This window comes from Tasmannia lanceolata, unplaced genomic scaffold (genome assembly GCF_043159265.1).
Source record: "Tasmannia lanceolata isolate RefF3 unplaced genomic scaffold, GAP_Taslan_0.1 ptg000044l, whole genome shotgun sequence".
Lineage (NCBI taxonomy): Eukaryota > Viridiplantae > Streptophyta > Magnoliopsida > Canellales > Winteraceae > Tasmannia > Tasmannia lanceolata.
Window position 1 is genome coordinate 5,845,511 of NW_027518721.1, and position 27,312 is coordinate 5,872,822.

The 27,312-nt window shown below is 38.0% G+C and overlaps 1 protein-coding gene across 2 annotated transcripts; it reads left to right on the forward strand.

The window, feature by feature from the left end:
• Window positions 1-16,803: 16,803 nt before the first annotated feature.
• LOC143863869 (U-box domain-containing protein 11-like) lies at window positions 16,804-24,577 on the forward strand. Of its 2 annotated transcripts, XM_077374652.1 has the most exons (4): window positions 16,804-17,200; window positions 22,055-22,171; window positions 22,531-23,061; window positions 23,174-24,577. In XM_077374652.1, the coding sequence occupies exons 1-4, from the start codon at window positions 16,847-16,849 to the stop codon at window positions 24,233-24,235; spliced, it is 2,064 nt and encodes a 687-aa protein (XP_077230767.1). In that variant the 5' UTR covers window positions 16,804-16,846; the 3' UTR covers window positions 24,236-24,577. The 2 variants fall into 2 exon arrangements, with proteins under 2 accessions (XP_077230767.1, XP_077230768.1); XM_077374653.1 differs by lacking the exon at window positions 22,055-22,171.
• Window positions 24,578-27,312: the final 2,735 nt, after the last annotated feature.

Consider the following 27,312-nt stretch of genomic DNA (forward strand, 5'->3'; position numbering starts at 1 on the left):
TGGATGATACAACCTGCGCCATATGATGATCCAAACCGTCCATTTGATGGGCCACAACGTAAATAGATCGTGCCCCAAAACTCATTGCCATAGGACGATCTCAACCGTTCGATCTATAGAAGTTTCCATATTGTCAGTCCCTCTTTAGATCGGAGGGTTAGAATCATCCTATGCTAATGATTTTTTGGGCACAACCTATTTACATTATGGCCCATCAAATGCATGGTTTGGATCATCCTATGGTGTGGGCTGTACCTTCCAATCGTCCATTTTGAAAAATAGGGAGTGTATTCATGCATAGTAAATAAGTAATGCCCATGAGCTGCTGGAAGTTGGGAGTCCTCAAAAAGTTAGATGCTGTTAGAAGGGCTGATTTCCATACACAAGTGCACTATTCCAACTCAAAAAGTGAGATGCTCTTAGCCCTTGATCTCATTTTCTATTTTAAAATAAAAAATATTAAAAAAAATCCAAAAAATCGCGGGAGCCCGCTGGTTGACCCGACCCGTGTTTTTGCGTGTTGGGTCACCCGCAGATTGGTTTTGGCAGGTCACTAAAACCCCAACCCGTACCCGCAAATTTGCGGGTGGGTTAGGTCGACCCGCGGGCACTGGTCGCATTTGCCAGGTCTAGTTCCATACTCTCTTGTCCTCACTTTATATTATATTTTCCCAATTAGTTGGTACAATTCCCAACAGGCTAAATTTTAAAACAATGAGAGGGTGAATGTATCAGAACAAGAGAGCCTAGATAACATCACCCTTCGGAAGTGATGGTTGGTGTCATCCATAAATTTAAACATTTCCACTTATGTTGAGTAATCCTATTTAATATCTGGTTGTCCCTGTCATTGTTTTGAGTAATCCTAGTTGGTGTCATTGTGCTTGTCTCAAAGAATAAGCCATGCATATTTAAGTATGAACTAATTTAGATTGTGAAATGCAAATGGCTCATTAAATCAGTTATAGTTTATTTGATTGTGTGTATTACTCGGATAACCGTAGTAATTCTAGAGCTAATACGTGCAACAAACCCCAACTTCTAGAAGGGATGCATTTCTTAGATAAAAGGTCAACACACAGGCTTTTGCCCTTTGCTCTGATGAATCATGTAACTCGATGGATCGCATAGTCCTCACTTGCAATATTTTAATATGACATACAGGGCATATATGGTTGCCTAACATGAATTCATTTTCATTTGAATAATGAATATTAGCTTACCCAATGGTGAGCGAGGGTGGGAGAGGGACCGAGTGAGCAGAGAATAAGAAAAACCTGAGAAAAAAAGGAAACAAAAACTCCACTCAAAATATGATTTCCTTTTTCCTTATATTTAGACACTTCTTGCCCTCCACTCATCCATTGCCTCTCAAGTTTTTCCTTCTCCCGCCCTCCCTACCCCTCTCTCACCTAGTGGTGCAACTTGGATCGGGTTGGCGTTTTGCTAAAAGATGAATTGGAGTCAATCCGAACCTGGCCTGATTTTATGGTAAAAGATCAACCTGAATTCCCAACAAGAGACCCGAGTTGCACCACTACTTTCATCACTTGAGAAACTAATTTTTCATGAGGAAAAAAATCATGGTTGCCAAACATGCGATGGAGTACACACCTACCAAGCACAGAAATAAGAATTAAAATAACAAGAAAAATGATTTGATTTGTAGTTCTTAAACATGAAAGATCCCGGCTTACCTACCAAAAAATTATTTGTTGATAAACACCTAAATTTGTTTTCCTCTTTTGAAGATTCATGTGATTTGGTTTGTTGATAAACACCTAAATTTGTTTTCCTCTTTTGAAGATTCATGTGATTTGGTTTAAAAGGTGGCATGGCAGGTTGAGAGAGAGAGAGAGAGGTCTTGATCAAACATATATAGCATGTGTAACCCAAGGTTGATAATTAAGATCCTATCTTAACAAGAATTGTTTGGGTGGTGAATTCATAGATTTAAGCAGATTCTTATTGCCATCTATTTGCCTCATAAAAACTTAGTTATAAAAGCACATATTTTGTAAAGTAAGCCGAGTTTTCCTCAGATTCACATCAACATACAACACCCTAATGCTGCCTTTGGATTGCCCGAATCAGGCATTGGAATTGGCATCCTATTCCTATTCCGTAGAAATAACACCAGGGCGGGAATTAAAGGGGAAAATGCCATAATCTATTTTCCGTCCCAAGAGGTGGTATTCTAGTTCCGACCCGGAGGAATGAAATTTTTATTCAATTTGTTAATTAAAAATTTCATTTTTAACTTTTTAATCAACAGCCAATAAAAAAGAAGGTGAAACTGAAAGGTTGGTTCGGTAGCTGCTACCAGTTGATTCAATGGTTTTGAATCAATGGTTTTGAAATTTTGAGTAAACCATTGATTGAGCTTGACAAAAAGGACCGCACTCAAATCCATATAAAGAGAAGGAATCTCATCAATTTCACCGAGTCCACACAGTGGTTGTGACTTGTGACCAAGATCAAGATGTACAACAGGAAAAAAATGAATGCGTAATAACTTTCCTTTAGCCGAGGTCTTGTCTTGCTCCTGAACAGTTAGAATAGAAATGTTCACACAAGATCTGACCCGTTGGATGGTTCAGTTATTATTACATTAGGAAATTGTGCATATAGATTAGGTAACTAGATTAAATTAGGATTATCTCCTTCCTTTCTTATCCTAATCCCTTTCTATGTTTATGGAGCGTTCTCTATAAACACTCATTAGGGCTTAATTGAAAATTAGTGTAAGATCTTAGCAAAGCTCTTATTTTCACATGATCAAAAAAGAGGAGGGAGGGGTATATGGTGTTGGAGAAATATTTGATCAAAAATAAAGAGAAGTTTTCTGATATAATTATTTTCCTTAAATCTAATAATAATAATAATAAACCAAGATAGGAAAATAAATTAACCAGAAAGGTTAGAAATATAGCCTGTGAATAATGGATCGAGGCACGCCACAAAAGCACTCTCTTTAGAGTCAATACGCCTTGTCTGCACTAAGTTTACCGGCGTTTAGCTCCCAAGATTAAACATGAAGTAGAATATATTGGAGAAAACTATGGTAAAAAACGTATGTAGGGTTGAAGAGGAACAGAAAAGAGTCGTTGGGGGAGAGAGAGAGAGAGAGAGAGAAAGAGAGAGAGAGAGATGGAGATTTCAGTTTTTAGAAAATTAAAGAGATTTACGTTAAAGAAAATCTCCTCATATCCAAAACCGTTTCTCCTTTCCTATTAATTCTCACCACATCCCCAAATCGCCAAAAGTCTTGGTAACTTCCTATAAAATAAAAGCAATTGGATTTTAAAGAAAGTAACTACCAAATAATAGAAATTTTATTAATTTTAAATTAAGCACAACAATCCCCCACATAATTTAAAAAAAAAAAAAAAACACAGACATGCGACTTTACTGTGCAATGGGTGTAGGTGTCTTCCGGGGTTGAACCTACACTTAGTGTTGGAAAGTTCCTGTCTGAAGGAGTCATAGTGAACTAAGTCTTGAACTAGGTCCTTTAGTTCAGACGTCATCTTACCACACACACAGTACGGGCAATTATTGAGTTCTAGTCGGTTTTGCCCTTTACGATCATGAGCCCAAATCTTGTTTTCATGAGTGTCTTTAGGGAGTAGCTCAGCTTCCCACAGTAGCGACCTCACCACACTCGCATATGTGAATCCTCCAAGGGTGTGACCTACATCATGTAGAATCCTGCCTTGGACTAATTAAGAGTTAACACTCATCCTAAGACCGTCATAGTTATGACCACTATCACCATAGGAATGGAACTAGGGACTCCTCCCAATCACATACGACTTCATTTTTACCCATTGAACCTCCTCCATGGGATCTCCAATCACAGAGGTTGGGTGTCCACTGTAGTGACTAACTCTCACATCCCCAAATCACCAAAAGTTTTGGTAACTTCCTATAAAATAAAAGCAATTGGATTTTGAAGAAAGTAACTACCAAATAATAGCAATTTTATTAATTTTAAATTAAGCACAACATATGGTAGCCTCAAAAGCGTAGAATCTCGTTCAATCTGAACTGATACACCTACATCATATTTTGAATAGGAAAGCTATTGTTTACCCATCTTTCTTGTCTCACGGTGGGTCCCGCCCCCCCCCCCCCCCCCCCCCCCCCCCCCCCCCACGGGTGAGGATCTGACTAACCAAAAGGTGGCACATGTCAGCAGAGCTGTGTTAGCCAAATAGAAAGATGAAAAGAATATCAATCTCTTAGATGTTGATAAGAATATAAATAACTTTTCAATCTCTTGGATAGCACATGAAATGTTATAGGATCTTGAGAATTGTCATGGGGTCCACCTCTACATCCACGTTTGTTTGCAGTGATCTTAATCTGTTGCTTTAATATGGACCCCTCATATTGGGCTACAAGAAGGCCAAAAGCCCACTTTGCTACACACAATCATGAAATGAGCCGCGGATTTAACCAATATTTGAAAATGAGACGTCCATTTTTACGTTGAAAGAAACGGAGCCTTTAGGGCTATATGTTTTGGATTTTGAGAACCGATTGTGAGTCCAAACTTATTAACGGGTATTTTGATCTTTTTACAAGGTATTTTGGTCACAAACTTATGGAATGACCTGATTTGCAAAATTCTCTTAAATGTAATACTATTTGCAAATTGTCAAACTACAAAACTCTTTTTGCAGATAAAGCTAAGTGGAAGACTTCTTTTGCATATGAAGCTTCCTAGTAGCCTGATATATTCAATATTAAATGCGGTCAATTTCCATGTAGCGTGGTGCACATATATATAGAACTATTATTACTTAGTGAACATGTTAGACTGGCACCTCTCCTTGACTCAACACCATTGAATCTCAACCAATTCACTTCTTAGACTGGCACCTCTCCTTGACACAACACCATTGAATCTCTACCCACCATTGAAACTCTACCAATTCACTTCTACGACGGTCAAGATGGAAATTCGACCACCAATCATGGTTTAAAATTTCGATCGATATCCGAAATTTCGGACCGAAATTCGGATACCGGTGGGGACTGAAACCGAAAATTTTTGAAATTCAATTTTTCATCATTTACCAAATTTCGGTCAGAAATTTCGGTTTAAAGACATTATTTATTAAAAAAAAAAGTTGTTACAAAATTTTGGCAGAAATTTCAGAATTTCGGTCCGAAATTTCAAATTTTGGGTCCGGAATTTGGAACCAAAATACCAAATTTCGGATCGAAATTTCAGCTAAATCTGAAATTTCAGTTTTTGGTGGAGTCCGAAACGGTTACCGAAACCGAAATTTTAAACCATGCCACCAATACAATATAAAGGTTTGGTGCCTCGCAAGACTCCTAAATTTGAGATGTTCACTATGGGGATTAGGATAGCAAGCTAGGGTGGAGAGAGTTGCTACTCTTCCAATAACATAGTTTGAGGCATCTATCTGGATCTTAAGGGCACGTTTGGCTACCATAAATTTTTTTTATGTGATAAACTAGTGTCTCTAAGTTGTGAGAGAGCAGTATGGTGGGTGAAGTGGCTAAAAATCAGGAAACAAAAACTCTACTAAAAATATGATTGACTTTTTCCCTCACCCTCATCTCAACCGTGCCCTCTCAAATCTCTCTCCTTCTCCCGCCTGCCCTACCCCTCTCTCACCACTTGGAGACACTAATTTGTCAATGGAAAAAGGCTACCAGACATGGTCTAAAGAGAAAAAGTTAATCTGGAAAATGCAACATTGCCTCCTCTACCATGGTAGTCATCTATAATAGATATGTCAAGGTGCAGCTCGACTCTAATACTTTGATATAAAGTTATAAACCACCTGCAATAGTTGACAAGTGCAACAATCTATATAAGTTTACACACCTTGGTTGAGGTTTGCCACTTTTGTACAACACGGACTTTCTCACCATTATTGATTTCTTTCTCACTGGTCTCATGACCTAAGAACATTATGCACTGTTGATCAAAAGAGCACTTCTCCAACTTCACATAAAGCTTTTTTTTTTTTTTTTGAAATGGTGGAATTTTATTAGAAAAACAAGGCCTAGACCAAGATGGTCACGGGCATAACAATACAACAAAAGAGAATAGCACAACAACTATGATAACAAAGCTCAAGGAGGAAGGAAATCAAAATCCTCTAAAACTTCTCTAGACACTCCCGCTCGAGCTAGATGGTATGCCTCTCAATCCCTGACCTCCTTATATGCTGAAAACAAATTAAGTGACCCACCATATGGTCAAGAATCTCGTCTATGAGCTCTGAGAATCTCCAGGGGTGGGGAGATCTCATGTCCAACCATCTAATGGCATTGAGGGAGTCTCCCTCCACAATCAGATTATCCAAGTCTGTAGCTGCCATCAAACTAATATCCTGAAGAGCCGTTCTTACTTCCGCCTCATTGGAATCCTTAATGCGATAGGCCCAGAAAATACCCATTTAATAATACCGTTCTCATCTCTTAGGACTCCACGAATGCCTGTTTGGCCTGGATTACCGGGGCTAGAACCATCAAAATTTAACTTCAACCATCCAGGGTCAGGAGGTTTCCTTATGGGGTGACAATCTCCTCTCGATTCTTGATTAGGTCATAAAGCTAGTTTCTCATCGGCTATCATCAAGGTACACCATCACGAACTTTTCCAGAAACTCATGGAATAGTCTACTCATTTAAGATATAGAAGGTGTTGGCATTTTCTAGTGTGGCCCACATTGATGGGACCCACTTTAAGTTAAAAACGTTGGCTTTTCTATTCCACCTTGTATTCTAATCACAAAGGGAGTCTTAGGGATAAATCCCAAGTGTTTAAGAACTCTAAAAGCACGCTAGAGGTGTGGAATGACACAAATTCTTGTGATCTAAAATCTATAAATATGGGTTGTGTTTGATGGGAACAACACTCATAAGTTATAGCTAAAGTTCCATCTAAAGAGAAGATCCCTAATCTGAGAGGAAAACTTGTGCCTGTGATCCATCATCGAGCCTAGAGGTCTTCTCAAGATTAGAAGATCTCTCTTCTCTTGTTCATACGCAGCGAAAATCGTGTTCATGGCTGGTAGAGGTTCGAGGGAGTCATGATCTTCGATTCTAATCCTCATGGCCGGAGGTAAGTTCCGCATTATTTAGAATTAAATAAAGTCTAACAGAACGTAGCAGGAATATTAGTAAAGGCCAAAAGACATTACCAAAGAAACTCAAATGCAAAGTATCTTATTCCAAAAGTTACCTTGGTCTTCGTCTCCCTTGCCAATGCTCACTTCATAGTAGCCAGATCATAACTTGCTCCTCCCAATTGATCAAATGTCAATAATCAATGGGTTGGAGTATTGTCATCCTGTTCACTACTCGACAATCAATGCACAATCTATCATACTTCCTTTAAAATAGCATTGGGTACCATATGAGACTTTAGAAGACCTGCTGAATCTCGACTTCATTAACTTCTCAAGTTCTCCTAAGTTCGTCAAACTCAAGATAGGTCCTTCTATAAGTAACTCGAGCTCGGGGCAAACTTAGGCTCAAGTTCAATTTTCTATCTTAGGGATGATTGGAAAGGGGGGCATTTTTTTTAAGAAGGGGGTAAGTATAAAAAAATATTAAAAAATAAAGGTATATTTTTTTTTTCCAAAAAATTTAGGGGGGCAATTGTCCGCCCCTGCCCCCCCCCTCTCTCTCTCTCTCTCTCTTAAAACATGATCATGAAGATGATTGATGTGTTTTGTATCCAAAACTCAAATCCAAATCAAAATACAAATGCATGAGGTATCCAAACGGGCCCTAAGTGTATTAAATGCATCATCCCAATATTGGGAAAGAATATTTCAAGCCAGCAACAACTTATCCAAGGATTTCTATCCCCGTGGTGAAAAGCCCCTCGGCTACTCTTCGCCGCTTATCAAACGGCTAGGATCGTTCAATTGGTGCAATTTTGAACAGTACATCAACTGAAAATGGGCCCACCAAATAGACAGATTGGGAGACCTTGTAGGCCCTCAAGATGCACATTGGAGATAGAGATGAGCAAAGCCATCGTAGTCCTGTGGAGGAAGCATCCTTTTCGTCACATAAATAAGAGCTCAAGTCTGCCACGGTATTTTATTTGAAAAGGAACCTCGAATTCACGTTTTTTTATTGCACACCGTACTCATATTTTATTTGGTCTTTCTTCATACGAGCCATCACGTTTTCTTTATGCGCCACCCTGAATCACTAGCATAATAGGGACTTGGCAGGCAATTTCGGAGAAAGCCAAATTTGCGGCTCACTTTTTTGGCCCATTTTTTCAGATAAAAACAGTCACCTCAGGTGAACTAAATGAATAGGACAAAATCTGGTGCTGGGTGGCTGTACTTTGAAAAAGCAAGCCGAGAAATGGGATTTGATTGGGACTTTTGCAGAAAGACATTTCGTGGTTGGCTGTTGCATGAGATAGCAACCAGCTAGGGTGAATTAAATGAATAAGACAAAACCTGCTGAAAAGTGAGCATGTGTGGCTGCTCTCTCCCGGCCACGAATTGCCTTTCTGCAAAAGTCAGGGGCAGAGCCAGGCATTTACACTGGGGGTACTAATTTACACTTTGTAGGGGTGCAACTCGGGTTGGATTCAACACGGAAAGGTTGGGTCGGGTCGGGTTGAGTTCGGGTTGAGAGGCATGGTTGGCAACTTGACCCGACTGAAACCCGACATTTTTATTGTTTTTAATTTAAGTAAGCTTAAAAAGTCGGGTTGGACCTCAAGTGGGTTGGAACTCAAGTGGTGGTTGGGTTCAGGTTGGAAAAATGGGTTCCTCGGGTCGGGTCGGGTTGGACCCAACCAAACCAAGCTGCACCCTAACACTGACCCTGATGTCGGAGGTTCAATCCCAACTTACCTACCATAAAATGTTTAGCAACATAAAAAATTATTCCTTGAAATATTCGTTGGACCAATTGTTAAGGACGAGTGGAAAAGGAAAAGGGGAAGAGACTTGAGAGAGTGGGAGTTGAGAGAGCATGAGAAATCGCTTAAAAACAATGAAAATGCAACATTTTAAATTATTATTTTTTTCAATTTTTCATAGGTTTTTTAAGCGCCACCCTTCTAATTCACTCACTTGCTAGGTTATATGAATTACTTTGTAGAATTTTCGCAGAAAGCCATTTTGCTGCTCACTTTTTTAGGAAAGAACAGCCACGTCATAAATGAAGCGAATAAGACAAAATCTTTTACGAGGTGGATGTTCTCGCCTGGAAAAGTGAGTCACGGGTGGCTTTCTGCGAAATTGCCTAGCAAGTCCAATATTTATTTATAACCATATGATATTTCCACCCAATTTTCTAGCAATTTCATATGTTTTCGTTCTGGGTGGATATGCATCATTTTTAATGAAAAACAAAAAGAATAAAAATGTTGGAAAAGTGGGTGGAAATATCATTTCCCATATCCGCAACTGGGCCATAGAGGGTCCCAGGCAGCATTAGCCGTTCGTTTTTCTTTTAAAATTTTTGTTTCTTCGAGCCTACCTCTTGAGATATCTTGTTGAATGAGTCTCACAATTTCAAGTAAGCAAAAAGGGCAAATTCATGACCCAATTTTTCCCCACTTCCAAATTGGCTGCTCTTGCTTTGAAATACAACTACCAAAGGCATACCAGGAATTAAACGCCACTCTATTCTTTCAAAGCATGCCAAATAATCAAAGCCAAGAATTTTCAACATTCCACCTCTCTAACTTCCTAACTAAACAAATATAAAACCATCCCTATATAACCTCCCACCCTTTCTATCTGTTACACCACAGAAGAAAGTAAGAAATGGTAGCAGTGAAGAGAACTATGATGGTTTTGAGGGCTGTTCTTATTGTTTTCATTGTATTATCTATCATGGTTTCAAGCGGATCGTGTGGGCGGCCATTGGGCGATCGGATTTTCGTCGAGAACATGCTTCCGAGAGGACCTGTTGAGCCTTCGGGTCCTTCTCCTTGCCACAACATGCTTAATCTCAATGATCTGAATTCAGATTCCCAACCCAATGATGTTATAATTTGTGATGTTAATCCTTAGAGAAAATTAAGAATTTTCTCATAGGATTGTTTGATCACTTGTCATTTGTTTATTCATCTGGAGAAACTCCACTCTTTCGGCGGCCAATTTTGAGCTGTATGCCTTCTGATGTGACTGTTCTCTTTCACTGTTAATCTATTTTGTATAGGAAATCGAAGGATAAGACTATTCTGCTTATTTGTTTTTTTATTCTTAGAACTGGTGCAATGAGAACAAATTATCATTCTTTTTCACTGTTAATCTATTTTGTATATGAAATCAAAGGATAATGTTATTCTTCGTAATTGGTTTTCTTCTTAGAAATCTGGTCTAACGAGAGCAAATAATTTGCTCTATTAGGAAAAAAAAAATCGCAACTGTCTGACTTTTGGATTTTGCCCGTGAAATTGTGAAACAACCAATTGCTCCAAAAGCTTAGGCCACGTTCCTTTGAGATTATGACAACTGATTGTCAGCCCCAAACCTATTATTGGACTCAAATCTAAATGTAATTTTGAGCCCAATAGATTTGGGACTCACAATCGGTTGTCATAATCTCAAACGAACAGGGCCTTAAGCCGTTGGAGATGGGGTTACTAATGACCAATGCAGGCAAAGTGTAAACGAACAGGGCATTGGTCATTGGTTATTGGGGCCTGCTTATTAACTTTCTGTAATAATTTGTGCATATATCAATACTATAAAAGGGATTTTGCAAGTCATTAGGGGGCCGTGGCCACCCCCATGCTATATGTCCCTCTGGGCGTGTTTGTTGTTGAACATATGAATAATTGCATATACATAATTTTTTTATATGTCCATGTTAAGAGGCAATTTTTTCTTTGGATGATAAGATTATAGATGATTTATATGAATTTTGGGCAATAATAGATCCAAAGCAAGGCCCATCAATTAAATAGTTCAGATCAATAAAAAGTTGGACCTACTATGCTATCGTGGGTGTCCCATTTAAGTGTCCTACTGAAGCATTACTCACGTATTTAATTGCTACCAAGTTACTTTCATCTATTACATATTTAATAATTGGGGATTTGCTAGGAAATTTTGCAGAAAGCCATTTCACGGGTGGCTATTGCATGTGAGAACAACAACACTAGTTGTCTTATTCATTTAATTCATATGAGTTGGCTATTCTATCATTCAAAAGCCAGCTGAGAAATGACTTTCCACAAAATTGCCTAGCAAATCCCTAATAATTGTAGAGAAAATTGCATGTATAAGATATTTAATAACTGTAAAAAATTAATATGTATAAGGTAGTTAATATTTAAAAGAGAATTTACATTATAAGGTTTTAAATAACCTCCATGGCCACTCAAGTTATCCCGTTATGCATAGTATAGAAATGTAGATTTAATAGCATAGAGGAATTTTATTTACAAGCTATGTTAACTTACCAACTTCTCCAAAAGCTTAAGCTATTGGAGAAAGGCGTTATTTATCTTTTATACTTTAACACTCCCCCGCACGTGTGACCAACTTGGCAAACACGTGGCACATTTGGTCTCATTTTGGGCCGACCATCGCATGTTGATTTTTGCTATCTAGAAGGTTTGAACTTGAGACCTTTGGCTATGATACCATGTTGACTTACCAACTTCTCCAAAAGCTTAGGCTATTGGAGAAAGGCATTATTTATCTTTTATACTTATAACAAGCTATTTGACAGCTTAGGTAAAATTGACACTCCTGGGTTGGATATGCTCAAATTCTTCCATTATATATTATGTGGGATAAATGGACCTACAAAGTATTTAATAGCTATTAAGAAATTTACAGTTAGATAGATGGGGACAAAAATAGTAATTAATAATGTAGTCTAGGTATATAACTTTCATAATAGGGATTTGCTAGCTGTTGTCTCCATTCACGAGGTGGCCGGTCTGCAATGCGACAGACCGTCCGCGAAATGCCTTTTGCGATGGACGCTAGCAATTCCCTTCATAATATTTTGCAAAGATCAATTCCATCATTATATCATGGGTGAGAGTCCTCCCTCCTTTCAAATTCTATTCTAGTTTTAATCTCAGCAGGTGCTGGAAGGAGATATGCCAAGGATTAGAGAGAATGATGCCCATTTCTCTTAGATGTATTATGCCTAGATCATGGTTTCAAATTTTGGTTTCGGAATGAGTTTCGGTCCTCAACGAAACCGAAATTTTGGCCGAAATCCGACGAAAAAAAAACTAAGGAAAAATTACAAATGGGGGACACAAAAATGACATAATTGTCAACAGGACCCATGCTTTACTGAAATTATCAACAAGGGACAAAAGAGGTCTTGTCAGTAAAAGTTGGACAAAAATGCCATTTTCTTAAGCAACACGTTGTACTTTTCCACTTTTCCCTCTTCTCTCTTCTTTTCCTCTTTTTTTTTTTTTGACTTTTCCATTTAAACTTTGTTTTTTTACCCTACCAGTCATCTTCCTCATCATTCAGCCACCATTGTCGCTAGGAAGTCTAAAAAAATTGAAACGTGAGTTCATTCCCATCTATCTCTTCATAACAAGGTTTTGTTTTTCATTTGTTTTAGGGTTTTGCCTTTCTCCTTCTCCCTTTCAATGGCGGATGAGGAAGATGAATCGTAGGGTAGAAAGAAAAAAAAACGGTGAAAATGAACGAGTGAAAAAAATAGGAAGTAAAAACGTGTTCATAAGGGACTTTATAAGCCCATTTGGAAATTGTTAACCCCATTTTGATACTACATAACCCCAATCCTAGAGACTTGAAAATCCCCTTCCAAAACTCCAATACCCTCGGCCAATTTTCAGGGACTTGATAAGCCAATTCGAAAATTGGTAACCCCATTTTTAATACTAGATGACCCCAATCCTAGAGACTTGAAAACCCCCTTACAAAACTCCAGTACCCTCGGCCAATTTTCTTGGACTTGATAAGCCCGTTCGAAAATTGGTAACCCCATTTTTTATACTAGACAACCCCAATCCCAGAGACTTGAAAACCCCCTTCCAAAACTCCAATACCCTTGGCCAATTTTCAGGGACTTGATAAGCCCATTGGAAATTGGCAACCCCAATTTTATACTAGATAACCCTAATCTCATTTTTTATACTAGATAACCCCATTTCTAGAGGCTTGAAAACCCACTTCCAAAACTGCAGTACCCTCGGCCAATTTTCAGGGACTTGATACGCCCGTTCAGAAATTGGTAACCTTATTTTTGACACAAGATAACCCCAATCCCAGAGGCTTGAAAACCCCCTTCAAAAACTCCAATACCCTCTGCTAATTTTCAGGGACTTGACAAGCCCATTTGGAAATTGGTGACCCTACTTTTGAGAGTTGCTAACCCCCTTCCAGAGAGTTGATAAACCCCTTCTACTACAAAACCCCTTGCCTATAGTAGCTCTTCTAATGGCATTACAATTCTACTCATGATAGAAATAACAAAAGGAATGGATGTTGTATTCATTAAATGTGCTTCATGTATTACATCCCAATTCGTGTATTACAAAAAAAATTAAGTAGATCAAAAAATGTGTAGCCATCCATTCATGTATTGCATCAAAATTTTCTTATACAACTACTTGTCTTCCAAAAAGTGAGTGAAGCCATCCATTCATTATCTCCAGAACACACTCTAAAATACAAATTGCTTAGCCCTAAACAAAATAAATAAAAAACAGAGGAATGAAAAATAGTGCAGAACCCTAAAAAGAAAAGAAAAAGAAAACCTAGATACAAAGAGATAGATGGTAAGAACTCAACTTTTAAGTTTTTCAGCCAGCAACAATGGTGGCTGAACGAGGAGGAAGATGATTATTATGGTAAAAAATAAAAAAGGTGAAAATGGAAAAGTAAAAGAAGAGGGAAGAAGGAAAAAACAAGGTGAAAACGTGTAGTAAATGCCAAAGGGCATTTCCGTCCAGCTTTTACTGACAAGACCTCTTTTGTACCTCATTGATAATTTCAGAAAAGCATAGGTCTTGTTTGACAATTACATCATTTTTGTGTCCCCACTGGTAATTGTTCCAAAAACTAATATTTTATCTCGTACCAAATTTCGATAATTTCGGAATTTCGGCCGAAATTTCGATAATTTCAGCCAAAATTTCAGGAAAATATTAAATAATTAAAAACACATTTTACCGGCGGTCATGACCGCTGCTATATCCAAAAGAAAGACCACCGGTATATCAAACTATTTAAAAAATCGAAATGTTTTGGTTGAATATCCTAAAATTTTGTGCGAAATTTTGAAATTTTAGCCGAAAAAATTTACCATTTCGGGTATGTGTGATTTCAATTTCAATTTTGAACGAAATCCGAAATTTCGGTTGAAATTTAAACCCGGATCAAATTAAATTTTACGATTCAAGTTTTGGCAATCCTAGATGAGCAAGAGTGAGATTCCTTAAACACAATTAGATGGATAGACGGTAGCCAACCTCACCTGTGTACCTGTGTTTTCGGAGTTGATTAATGAGATTTGTGATCATGTGGAGAGGCATTCGATCCAGTTTTAACAGATTCGGCACTCGACTAGTATTGACCTAGACCGTCTAGTCAAAGATGGGTGAACCAAACATCTTTAGAGATTTTTTAAGTTTCTACCCTCCCGAGCTTTGTTTTGATTCCATTTTTTTAGTATTTTTCTTGGGAAGTGACATTTACGCCCCTTTTTATTACTATAACACCCGTTGTCAGTGTATCATATCAATGACTAAAGGGGGGCTAATGTAGTTTACATCAGAAGAATCCAGTGGGTTTATTGCCACGTACATTGGCACTGGGTGTCCCTGGTGATCAAAAGGGGCATAAATTTCACTTCCCTTTTTCTTTCTCCTTTATACTTTAACCTCCTCTTCCTTGGGGTTCCCCCTTTCTTTTAATATAGCTTGCACCATTTCCAAATAAATAAATAAATTACATAGTGTGGGGCATGTGCATTTTTCAATTGGTTCTTAAGAGACAATTGATTTCACTTGATCACTTTTCACAGACCTAAAGAGTCTTGAACTAACCCTAAAATAATAGAGTACATACATTCTATAGCTCTAGAATTTGATAGAACTCTTGAAGAGACTTGGAAGCAGGCAGATAATTTTAGAATTTTTAGAGTATTCATAGAGGCAAGTGTAGAGAACTCTAGTATGTCTTGTACTTTCTTGGATGGTCATAGTTCGTGGGATGATTTTCATTTGACATGATTAGGAGAAATCTAAGGTTGAACTCAAGAATTTACCTCTGAACTTATATATAAGCATTCAATGGTAATTAGCATTGTCCTAGTGTAGGAGAAATCCTATAGTATGGGGGTGAACTCCTCATTTACAAATCACCTATTAACTAGAAAGCATTTTACAAATCACCTCTAACTTTCATCTGGCATGATTAGGCCTTATTTGCTTTGGAGTTTGAGAATCAATTTCGAGTCCAAAACCGATTCTTCGAAAGTCCGAAATCGATTATGCATCCCAAAAATATAAAGTATTTTTGCTTGTACTACAATCAATTTGAATCAAAATTGATTCTACAATTGCGAAAATAACTACCAATTTTGCAAGTCCTGCATGTAAAACTAATGATGGAACTTTATAGAATTGCCAAGAAGCTACCAACAAGGCAACAATCAATTCAAAAAAGAATGTTTAATAAAAGTAGAGCGTGCCACTACCAAAACAAGCGAGTGTGGTTATCATTTTCCCCACCCTCAAAAATGGGGGAGAGAAAGAGCGAAGTGGTGCACATGACATTGCCGTAGATTCCGGCCGAATAAAGTAGGCAATGAATTAATGATAAATTTGAACCCCCTGAAGGATAATTCACACCACTTTAATGTGAACGGGCGTTAAAAAGCATTAAAGTCTGCCCCATATGGCCATATCCTCCTTTAAAGTGGTGCGAATTATCCTAAAATGGGTGCGAATTTACCATCACCCAAAAACATTTGTCCAATTCCGGGCAGAATTATTATTGGTTGCCAGATCACACTTCCTATATTTCTTCGCAAACAAACGAAGATCGTGCAACAAAATTGCAACAGAATACAAACAGGAGAAGTGATATATTCACCCCCTTTTGTTACCTGGGACAGCCCCGTCCAGTGCAAAATAGTAGTAATAAATATACACTAGAGGTGGCTCTCCCATAGAGAAAAAGGGGGCAAATATATCACTTCCCTACGAACAGTTAAAGCCATTTTTTCCACGTCAGTGTCACTCGTCTTTACAGCCTCGACTCTTTAGAACATGTCGCTGTCCTTTTTATATCATGTTTTTAGGATGCCAATATTCGCACTACCACCTTATGATAATTGCACGAACTCAAATTGTCTTTTCAGATTTAATTGGCTATTGAAAGCTTTTCCGACAATGTAATAAAGGTTTCAAATTTCAGTTTCGGAATGCATTCCGGACCAAAATTCCGGCCAAAACCAGACGAATTCAAATAAAATAATATATCTCATACAAAATTTTGGCCGCTATTACCGAAATTTCAGGAAGATATTAAAAAATGAACAAAATTGAGGTTTTTTTGGTGAAATTCCTTAAATTTGGGAAGAAAAATGAAATTTTGTAACGTTTCGGGTATACCCGATTTCGGTTTCGGTCGAAATTTAAAAGTATGAATGTAATAATCTTTTGACAACTGTTTAAACAGGAAATGACAAAATGAGTTAGTGCAATTATTAAAATATGGTAGTGCCAACATCAGTAGCCTTTTTTGTCGTTACTCTCTCTCTCTAGTGTATCGTATCCTTTTGTTTATTTATTTCTTCAGCCGAAATTCTCGGCTTCTTCTCCCCCTCTCTCTGTTATTTCTTATCATTTTCTATGGCCGTTGTTAAAACCAACGGAAAAAAAAGGAGGGAGAGATTTATGGCGGGAGAAATCGGACGGCTAGGACAGGAACTCTTTGATCTGCTCCGAGAAATCGGACGGGTCTCTGATTTCTCTGGCCCTTTCAAGAAAGATTGCACTGATCTCAGCCGTAGGATCTCTCTCCTCTCTCATTTGTTAGAAGAGATTAGGGATTTCAATGGATCTCTTCTATCCTCTTCCTCTTCCACGTCATCCTCTTCTTCTTCTTCTTCTTCTTCTTCTTCTTCCTTGGCCGATCTACAGATCGTCCTCAATGCCGCCACGTGTCTCCTCCAGATCGGACGGTCCGCATCTCGTTTCTCCTCTGTAACTCTCTCTCTCTCCCTCTCTCTCTGGAATTTTTTCATATATGTGGATGAGGATTTTAATTCGATGTGGAAATGTGTTATTTTGAGATCTATTCGAGTTGTGTTTTCATGAAAGTTTTCTTTCTCATTGAAATCTTTGTGACTTTTTTTTTTTGCAAAAAGTGATTATTTTCACTAAATTTTGATAATTACATTAAGCATAATCAGTGATTATGTAAAAGAACTTAAAAATAAGGATGAGCTTAAGAAGAGTTGATCCTAATCTAATAGCGTAGATCAAGTTGTGTTTTCATGGAAGCCTTTTTTCTCACTGAAATTTTTGTGATTTTGATTTTTGATTTTGATTTTTTTTTTTTGCAAAAAGTGATGATTTTCACTGAACTTTGATAATTACATTAAGCATAATCAATGCTTATGTATAGAACTTAAAAATAAGGATGATAATATAAGGATGGGCTTAAGAAGAGTTAATCCTAATCTAATAGCCAACGACCTAACCTATGATGCAAGTAATCCAACGGTCAGATCTTTCACAAGATCTGTGTGTTCTAACATTTTTTTTGTGCTCTGAGAAATAATTGAGAATCTTTGAATTTCTCTGTTGTTGCAAGTCTCTCTAGTTGTATTTTTCATGGCAGCCTCTTTTTTCATTGAAATATCTGTGATTTTTTTTTTTGTGCTGTGGGAAATAATTGAGAATCTTTGAATTTGTCTGGTTTTTGGTTGCTGTAAATCTTACATTTTTGTTGAAATGTTTATCTGATTTGCCTCAATTAAGGATCTGGAAAATCATATTTCCCTTTAGACATCATTCGGTGAAATACTTTGTTTATTTCATAGTACCTATCCAAAATGTCAAAACCATAGCTAATCACCTTGCAGTCATCCAATTCGCCAAATTAAGTTGCCATTCAAAAAAAGTAACTGGAGTGAGCTTCTTCCACGTATTAATGGACATGCAGATTCCAAATTCCCCATGGCCTTGTATAGATCTAGCAGGACAATCGCGTTAATACGCTCTTCAGAGTCAATGCCCAACATTCTATTCATACACTTATATAGAGGCCCTCTTTTACCTCATTCACATTGGAGAAGTTATCTTGTATCTAAGCTAGAGATTTAAGTAGTAGCCAGATGCATTTACTCAGTCTTCACAACGTTGATGCGTGCACTTTCAACTTAGTTTTCCCTCCTGAGCATCAAGTCAATGCAGTGGATAGAGCAGGGAGTCCAATACAGTTTCTTCCTCTTATCCATTAACTTCTTCCTTTTCCTAACATATCTAGAATGGTTACCACTTATAACTCGCACTATCTTCTCCTCTCCAACTTTCTATATCACGTCATCAAGGACTCTAAACAGCATATCTTCATCCTTGATGGAACCTGAAGCATCAACGGATCTCAAAAACTACGTCCTTGGTAGACTCTACTAACAAGAAAATTAATCAAACATTTATTGTTCCCTCCTGTCCACCTGTCTAATGTGATGCTACACCCATATTTTGCCCATGTTTTCTTGTGGTCTACCATCATGACATTTATGTTCTTAACTTCCTCCTTGAGGGTCCATCTCCTCATATCATGCATGGAAGGAGAGTTCTGTAACCCTAACTTTCTTTCAAAGGTGGGAGCTAGATTCAACGATGCCAGGTCTTGACAGTGATGCCTAGGGCTTCAGGTCAACCCCAATTGCCCCAATCGCCTCAATTGTAGCCACAAAATATTGGCTATTCACAATATAAAAAGGAACGGAATTTGCATAGACAAATCACCTTATCTTTTTACAAACTTCATTTCTTTCATCCTTCTTCAACAAGGAGTTTAGGGTAGTTTGTCTAGCGTGGGCAGCTTAGTTGTCAATACCATTTCGTTCGCCGTTTTGTTTTGGTCGGTGGAATGGAACATTTTGGCGTTTTGTTTCAAAAAAGACGTGGTTGGGGAATTCTTTTTAATAGTTAAAATTTTTTAAAAATCCAGAAAATTAGAAATTGCTATATATTGGAACAAGGCCATCCCCTGCAACTCAATCCATCATGACATCAAGGTTGTAAAGATCCAACGTTTACTTAAAGGAAAATCACTGTTAGCTGAAATGCCTGTATTGACCAGTGCCTGACTAGATGAAAAAATTTTAGAGACTAAATTATGAGATTTTTTTACCGAACTTTTGAGATTTAATAATGTTTGGACATGATAGAATTTATGAACTTTTAAAATTAGATAAATACCCCATCATTTGGAATTGAAGATTTTGACGCCGGCCGAAATGACCGAAAAAGGTCGAATTTTGTTCTAGAATTGGAAAGTTGACTTTTTATCCTTTTAGAATTGGATCTTAAAACTATTTTTAATAAATCCAAATGGGGTGTATTCTCCTGTTTCTATATAAATCTTAAGTGAATGGACATTTACTTAAATGACTTTGCGTGCAAATACCCAATTCTAAGAAGAGGCAAGAAGAAGAGAATAGAAAAAATAATTGTTTTGCACTTTTGTGTATTGTAAATGTGAGAAGAAGTAGAGGAAGAGAAGAGAGAAGAGAGGGGAGAGAGGAGGAGAAGTTGGAGAGGAGCTTTGTAGAGTTTCAAAATTAATAAACCCAAGACCTGTCTCCTATTTTTCTTATATGCAAAAGCGGTGGGCCGCATCACATTGCACAATAACCATACATGATGGGCCCCATCTTATTACATGATTCTAACATTCCCCCTCTAGTTGGAGTATAGATATCACTACTGCCCTTCTTGGAACAAATATATACACCCTGATTTCTATTGATTTCGATTAATTGCTTTGGTGAATGTATCAGCTAGCTGATTCTATCTCATGTATGACGTTTATATTTTCCCATCCATAACTTTATCCATAACGAAATGGCAATCCATGTCAATATGCTTTGCTCTCTAATGGAACACTGGGTTGTTGGCAATATGTTAGGTAACTTGGTTATCATAAAATAATTTGACTGGATGATCAACAGTAAAACATAACTTCTGAAATAAAATCTTCAACCACTTCAACTCACAAGCCATGTGTCATAGCTCGCTGCTCTTGCCTCTGCAATAGATCTCACAACCACACTTAGCTTCTTCTCCACGTAACCAGGTTACCTTCCTCGAAGGTGCAATAGCCAGTAGTGGATCTCCTATTTGAAGGAGATTCAACTCAATCAACATCAGTGTACCCCGAATATGAGCATGCCCATTCGACTTGTACAATTCCCCTACTACAAGCACCCTTGAGGTATCTCAAAATACAGATCACAACTTCCGAATGTGGAACATGTAGATTCTGCATAAACTGGATTACCACACTGACTGCGAATGTGATATCTGATCTTGTAATGGTCAGCTAGATGAGTCTACCAACCAATCTCAAGTATGATGCAGATGGAAACTGCCACGAAGAAGAAGTTTCCTGTTCTTAACTTCCATTTTCGTCACTTTTTTGTTAGCCTATATTTTAGGCATCAAATCACATCAGTTTGTCATGATTATGGTATCTTTAGAAAGGTTTTTCAATTACCTATCTAATGATCCCAAGATCACACGATTTGAGCAAGTTATAGGCATTTTACGGATATGGTATATGCTTATTACGGGATTACTATTTTAGGTAAGTTTTAGTCAACGTTTTAGGTTCTATAGGAGATATCATACAAGCCAGACAAACACGAGCGGAGTCATATCGGTGATATGAACAGCATATAGGCCACACAACTTCACAAACGAGGCAAGCATCACTTACTATTCTCGTACAAGGAAGCACACAACCATCTAAGTCACTATTCCTCCTTCATTTGACTTTGAAAGAGGAGTTGCTTCAATAGTAAACACCCAGGCACAAAGACAAATAAATTATAGGTTTTCTGTGTACCACAAAGGGAAACCCTTGATCTTGTGGTCCGATCAGTACAATACAGATCTAGTGTTTCCCAATAGATGTATCTGGAAGATAAGGAAAGAAAGAATGGGGGTGGAAGAGAATGTGTGGATCAGATCACTGCTGTGAAACGATGTAAAAATGTGAGAAATAGATGAAGAGGAGAAAAGGAAGAGATGTTGGAGAGGAGGTTCGTAGGGTTTCAAAATTAAAAATCTCATGACCATTCTCCTCTTTTTTTATGTATCGCAAACCATAAGTGGTGACCCTCATCTTATTACACAATTCTGACACACACACACACACACACACACACACACACACACACACACACATATCAAACTTCTGTAAATTGACTTTGTATCCTTGGACCACTACAACCTGTACTTAATGGAAGCTTTTCAGAAGATTCAGAACTCTTGTTGCCATAAGATGCATGTCTTCTGAATCGTAACATTTCATCTTGAAAATTGGCCATTTCATAAACATAAGATAAACCGGTTCAGAACCTTCAACTTGTCTTCTCACATGGTAACTTTCTTTTTCTCGCTTCAACCAATCAAATGAATCCAAGTTTGCATAGGACTCGGCACATCTTCGAACTTTAGAGGCATGATTTGACACTTTTTAGATATGCAACTTATTTCTTACTAGTTCTCTACTATGGAAGAAGTGGTTTTACATTCGACAACAAACTATAGGACTTATAGATTGAAATTTCTTATTGAACTTTGCCATGGGCCTTTGTTGGTATGATTGTGTTTCGCCCTGTTTTGGATCTCATAGAGCATATACTGCATTTTGATTTACAAAAATTTATATTTGCAGTCCTATATTCCCAGTTGACAATAGAAAAAATATACTGGGATCCTGTCGTGAGTGTGAAGAGACTGTATTTGACTGTCATTAGAGTGTCTAACTTCTCAATATAATGGTTTTCATATAAACCTTTGTGTTACTTGATTAAGGTTGTAGCACGAAAGAGGATTGCATTCCAATTCCAATATGTGACATGGCATCTGGAGAAAGTTCTTGGACACTTGCCCTATGATCATTTTGATATATCAGATGAAGTTCGGGAACAGGTAGGAGCAAAAGATCATAGGCTATTATTTGCTAGTTTATGTTATAATTTGGGGTTGAAATGGTAGTTCAATGGGCTGTTGCTCAGGTAGCAATCTTGAGGTCGCAGATTTGATGCAAGCTTACCTACTAGCATGGTTTTAAATTTCGGCTGAAATACAGAAATTTCGAATTTCAGCCGGGTCTGTAACCAAAATTTATACCAAAATTTAAAAAAATTTCCGCCGAAATTTTAAGATTTACACTGAAATTACTGAATTTTTTGCCAAAATTTCTACCGAAACCGAAATTTCAAACCTTGCCTTCTAGTGTTTAGCTTCTCTGATTTGGGATGTTCATGGCTGACATGGTTTTTTACTAGGTGGACCTGGTACGTGCGCAGCTGAGAAGAGCAAAAGAACGAAATGGATCTCTCAATTCAGAAGTTTTAACAAGCATTTCCTATGTATTATCCCACATACTTGTTGATGAAGCTAATCCACAAGTATTGAGCAGGGTAATTGGAAATTTGAAGACCGAGAACATAGGCTGTGACAATCATGATTTTCAAGCAATGGTGGGCATGGTTGCAGAAGTCTATGGAAAGGCTTGGCATAATTTAGGGCAGGCAAAATACATATTGGGAAGACTCGAAAACTATGCCTCATCTGGTGCCAATAAACTAAACGAAGCTGATGCCAAGAGAGACAACTTAGCTAACAAAACATTGGAGGAAAACTCTTCCTTGTCCGGTGCTAATAAACTAAATGAAGCTGACACCAAGAGTGACAACTTAGCTAACAAAACATTGGAGGAAATTAAGAAACCCGATTCTCTAACTATTCCTGATGACTTCCGTTGTCCTATATCTCTTGAACTGATGAAGGATCCTGTTATTGTCGCCACGGGACAGGTAGGGACCACCAATTCATATGCCAATAACCATTGTGTCGGTATTGTGCTGAGAAAATGAAATTCAACCGGACTCTATGCTGTGTTCTGATTATCTTTTCTCTGCCTTGCAGACTTATGAGCGGTCTTTCATACAAAGATGGATAGATGGCGGCAGCAGAACATGTCCAAAAACTCAGCAGAAGCTTCAAAATCTAACCCTAACCCCAAATTACGTGCTGAGGAGTCTAATTAGACAATGGTGCGAAGAACACAAAGTCGAACAACCACAAGGATTGGCAAATAGAAAGAGCTATGGATCCTCTCTTGAAGTCAGTGGGGACAGAGCAACCATCAATGCTTTAGTCCGTCAGCTCTCCAGTCAGTCAGTTGATGAGCAGAGAACTGCTGTCTCTGAAATTCGGTTACTGGCAAAAAGGAGCACCAATAATAGAATACTGATAGTCGAGGCAGGAGCTATTCCAGTTCTAGTCAATCTACTATCGGCAGATGACTTGAGTATGCAAGAAAATGCAGTCACATCTATTCTTAACCTCTCTATATATGAGCATAACAAGGGTGTAATAATGCTTGCCGGGGCCGTTCCTCCAATTGTTGAAGTCCTCAAGAAGGGGACTATGGAAGCCAGAGAAAATGCAGCCGCCACCCTTTTTAGCTTATCGCTCATAGACGAGAACAAGATAACCATAGGTCCATCAGGGGCAATAAAGGGCCTGGTAGACTTGCTCCAAAGTGGGAGCACAAGGGGAAAGAAAGACGCGGCAACTGCCCTGTTCAACCTGTCTATTTACCATGGGAACAAGGCTCGTGCTGTTAGGGCAGGGATCATTGTGCCGCTGATGAACATGCTGAAAGATTCTACCAATTCCATGGTTGATGAAGCTTTGACAATCATGTCAGTTCTTGTGAGTAATCAAGAATGTAAGGTGGCTTTAGCAAAGGCTAATACCATCCCAATCTTGATAGACCTCATTCGGACAGGGTTACCTCGCAACAAGGAGAATGCAACAGGCATTTTACTTTCGCTGTGCAAGAAAGATAGGGAGAACCTTGCTTGTGTTGGAAGGTTGGGTGCTCTCATACCACTGACCGAGTTGGCTAAGAGCGGCACTGACAGAGCCAAGAGGAAGGCGGCGTCTCTATTGGAGCATCTGGGTAGGATGAAGCTGATGTAAGTGTAGAGAGTATGGGTGTTAGAGGGCTTTGATTTGTTCATTTGCATTCATTCCAAGTAAACCTGAAAACTGTATTATTTGTGCCTGGCAAAGCCATAGGTAGGAAAAAACAACTAGTGTGTCTATTCATTCAATTCTTTTATTAGCCTTATTTTGTTTTAATTGCAAAAGTGTGAACGTTTTTCTCAAGGATTTCACATGAGCCCTGGAGAAAATATCCAGTGCAATCTTCAACCTGATGGGGTTGGATTTTGGAGATACTAAGATGGGATGTATTGATGGTTTTTTTCTTTTGATAGGGGAAGTAACAGGAAATATTGCATAATGCATTGCTTTATTTTAGATGGTTGTTCTTCGAATATCTATTCTTTCATTTCTTTTTGAAGAAATATTGCATAATTCACTGCTTTATTCTTTTTTGAGATGCTTAGCTTGGATTTAACCAGCCTACCTGGCACCTGCAGTCCTTGGGACATGAACAAAAGAAAGAAAACTTTCGTTAATCATAAACAAACTTAACTAATCTCTGTAGACCTTGAACCCAAGAAATGACATTGGAAGATTTCCTTTCTATCTTCAACTTACCTTTCATTTGATCCCTAAATAAGCTCATTCCGAAGTGAAGATCACGAACCTTTGCATCGGTAGAGTCTGATTTTAGATGGTTATTTTGAGCGGTCAAAAGAATGGGATTCATCTGACAGTTAGGATGATCTAATTATGTTCTGATGGACTGGACAAGTCGGATGAGATGAACTTAGTGAATGCCCACTATCCATAAAAGGGATCCCACTATCCATAAAAATGAAAAATGTAAAGAATGACATTCCGCTAACTAGGACTGTTCCACTCCTTTCTCTAGAACTCCCTTGGAATGTTGTTCGTGGCACTATTTTTAGAAACAAAGCGGAGTCCCTCCATCTGAATCCCTTTCGCCCACTCTAGAGAAAGATTAATGAGAAGCATTGAAGAACACATCTAAGTCTCTATTTTGACATTAGAAAAAAGGAGAGAAATATCAAAAAATAAGCTAGAAACAATAGAAATCCCCAAAAAGCTGCATTAGAGCCTTGTTGGAATCCGTCACCTACTTTTTAAAGCCGAGAGAGAGAGAGAGAGTCCTACACTTCATAGGGCGAGTCTCAAAAATCTTCCTCATAAGGTGATCCTAACACTCCGATTTGTGGAGGTTTAAAATTGACGGCACAATATAAAAACATACACAGATCAGAGGGTTAGGATCATCTTATGAGGAAGATTTTCAGGGCACACCCTATTTACATAAGGGCCCATCCAATGAACGGTTTGGATCACCCAAACAATATGGGGCCCACTTTTTTTGGGCAGAGCCAAGAATTTACACTTAGGGTTGGAATTTCTGCACATATCAATACTAATAAAAGGGATTTTTCAAATCATTTGGGGGTCGTGTCCACACACACGGGGTTGCACGTGCATGCAGGGCCAACCACCATATAAGTTCTTAAACTATAGTCTCAGTAAGGCTGAACATAAACAAATTTTACGTCCATTTTTACGTCGAAAGAAATAGAGCCTAAAGAAAAAAAAAGGTCCCTGTAAAATTTTTCGATATTAGAGTGTTTGGTTTTTTGTTTGGAGAAGTTGTTAGTATTTTAATATTAAAAATGAAAAGGACATTTGCCTTTTAAAAATATTCTTTTGCTTTTGAAATTTCCACCCAAATTTTAAATTTTCAAAGATTCTCTTCTTTTGTATTTTCCCACCAAAACTTTTGAACTTTTGAAGGAGGATCTCTTACCTCTCAAAAGTTTAGTCCAAGATGGGAAAGTGAGAAAAATTCTCCCATCCATATAAGATGGAGTGTTTAGGCAAAGGCTTGGGCCTTTCAAGGGCATTCAATTTGTTTGCCTTGGGAATTTTAAAAAGAACAACAAGAACAAATAAAAACACACAAGCGTGCGTGTCGGGTCGGGGCGTGGGGCGTGGGTTTTCCCTAAACGGGATTATCTTTTTAACACCAAGAGTTGTGTCGCTTTGTTTTATCTTAAACAATGTATTTTTCTCTTTGATAAAACCCAAAAGCCATGTTTCTTCAAATGTTACCGTTAAAACCCTTCTTAAAACGTTTTAACAAACGGCTCTATTTTTTAAATAGTGTTTAAAGGGTTATGTCTTTACGCTTTAAAGGGTACGTTTACGGGACGTGTTTACTGTTTTTAAAAGGGTGTCTTTAACATACACGATTTGCTTATAAATTCGGATCTTTACCAACGTTTTTTGATAAACAATTCTCTCTGTCTTCTCTCTTTGTTCATAACAGAGCATTGCTTTCTTACTGTTCTTAATAGAACGTTCTTTTCCTTCTTTCTGTTGTTAACAGAACAGAATTTTCACTTTCTGTACTTCAAACTATCTTGCCTTCTTCTATCTTCTATCTTAGTTGGGCAATTAGAGTGTTCATCATGTGATTTAGATCTATCTGGTCGTGCAGTTCATATAGATATCGACGGTGCGTCGGGCTGTTGTATCTTGAGGGTGATTGCGTTTAGATCTGTTGAACTGGAGGTTTTTCCGCAGAGGCGAAAAATCACCTTAAAGAGAGCGACCTAGTTCGTGCCTCATCTCACCGCATCGAAAAGGTTCTAATCTTCAGTTTTCTTTTTTATTTTTGGCAGAAATACAGGTACGGTATATTTATATTTGAAGGAAAATTTTACAACAATTTTAAGATGATTTTCGTTTCTGTTTTTTCTCTTTCTAAAATATGGCATCCCCTGATGAGATTATGTCGTATTCTTCAAATCCGAACAAGCTTTTTCAATTCAATTGCGCTAATTTTAAGAGATGGAAGAAGAAAATATTTTTCTATTTATCCGCCAAGAAAGTAGCCCATGTTTTGGATGACCCAAGGCCTTGGAGGTTAGAACTTAAACCCGTTAGGTCTGTCATGAAAAAGAATTGGAAAGATTCTGATTTTCTTTGCCAAAATTTTATTTCAATTGCCTCTCCGACGAACTATATGATTTTTATAGTGACTGTAAGGATTCCATTACACTTTGGGAAGCTTTACAGAAAAAATATGATACAGAAGAGGC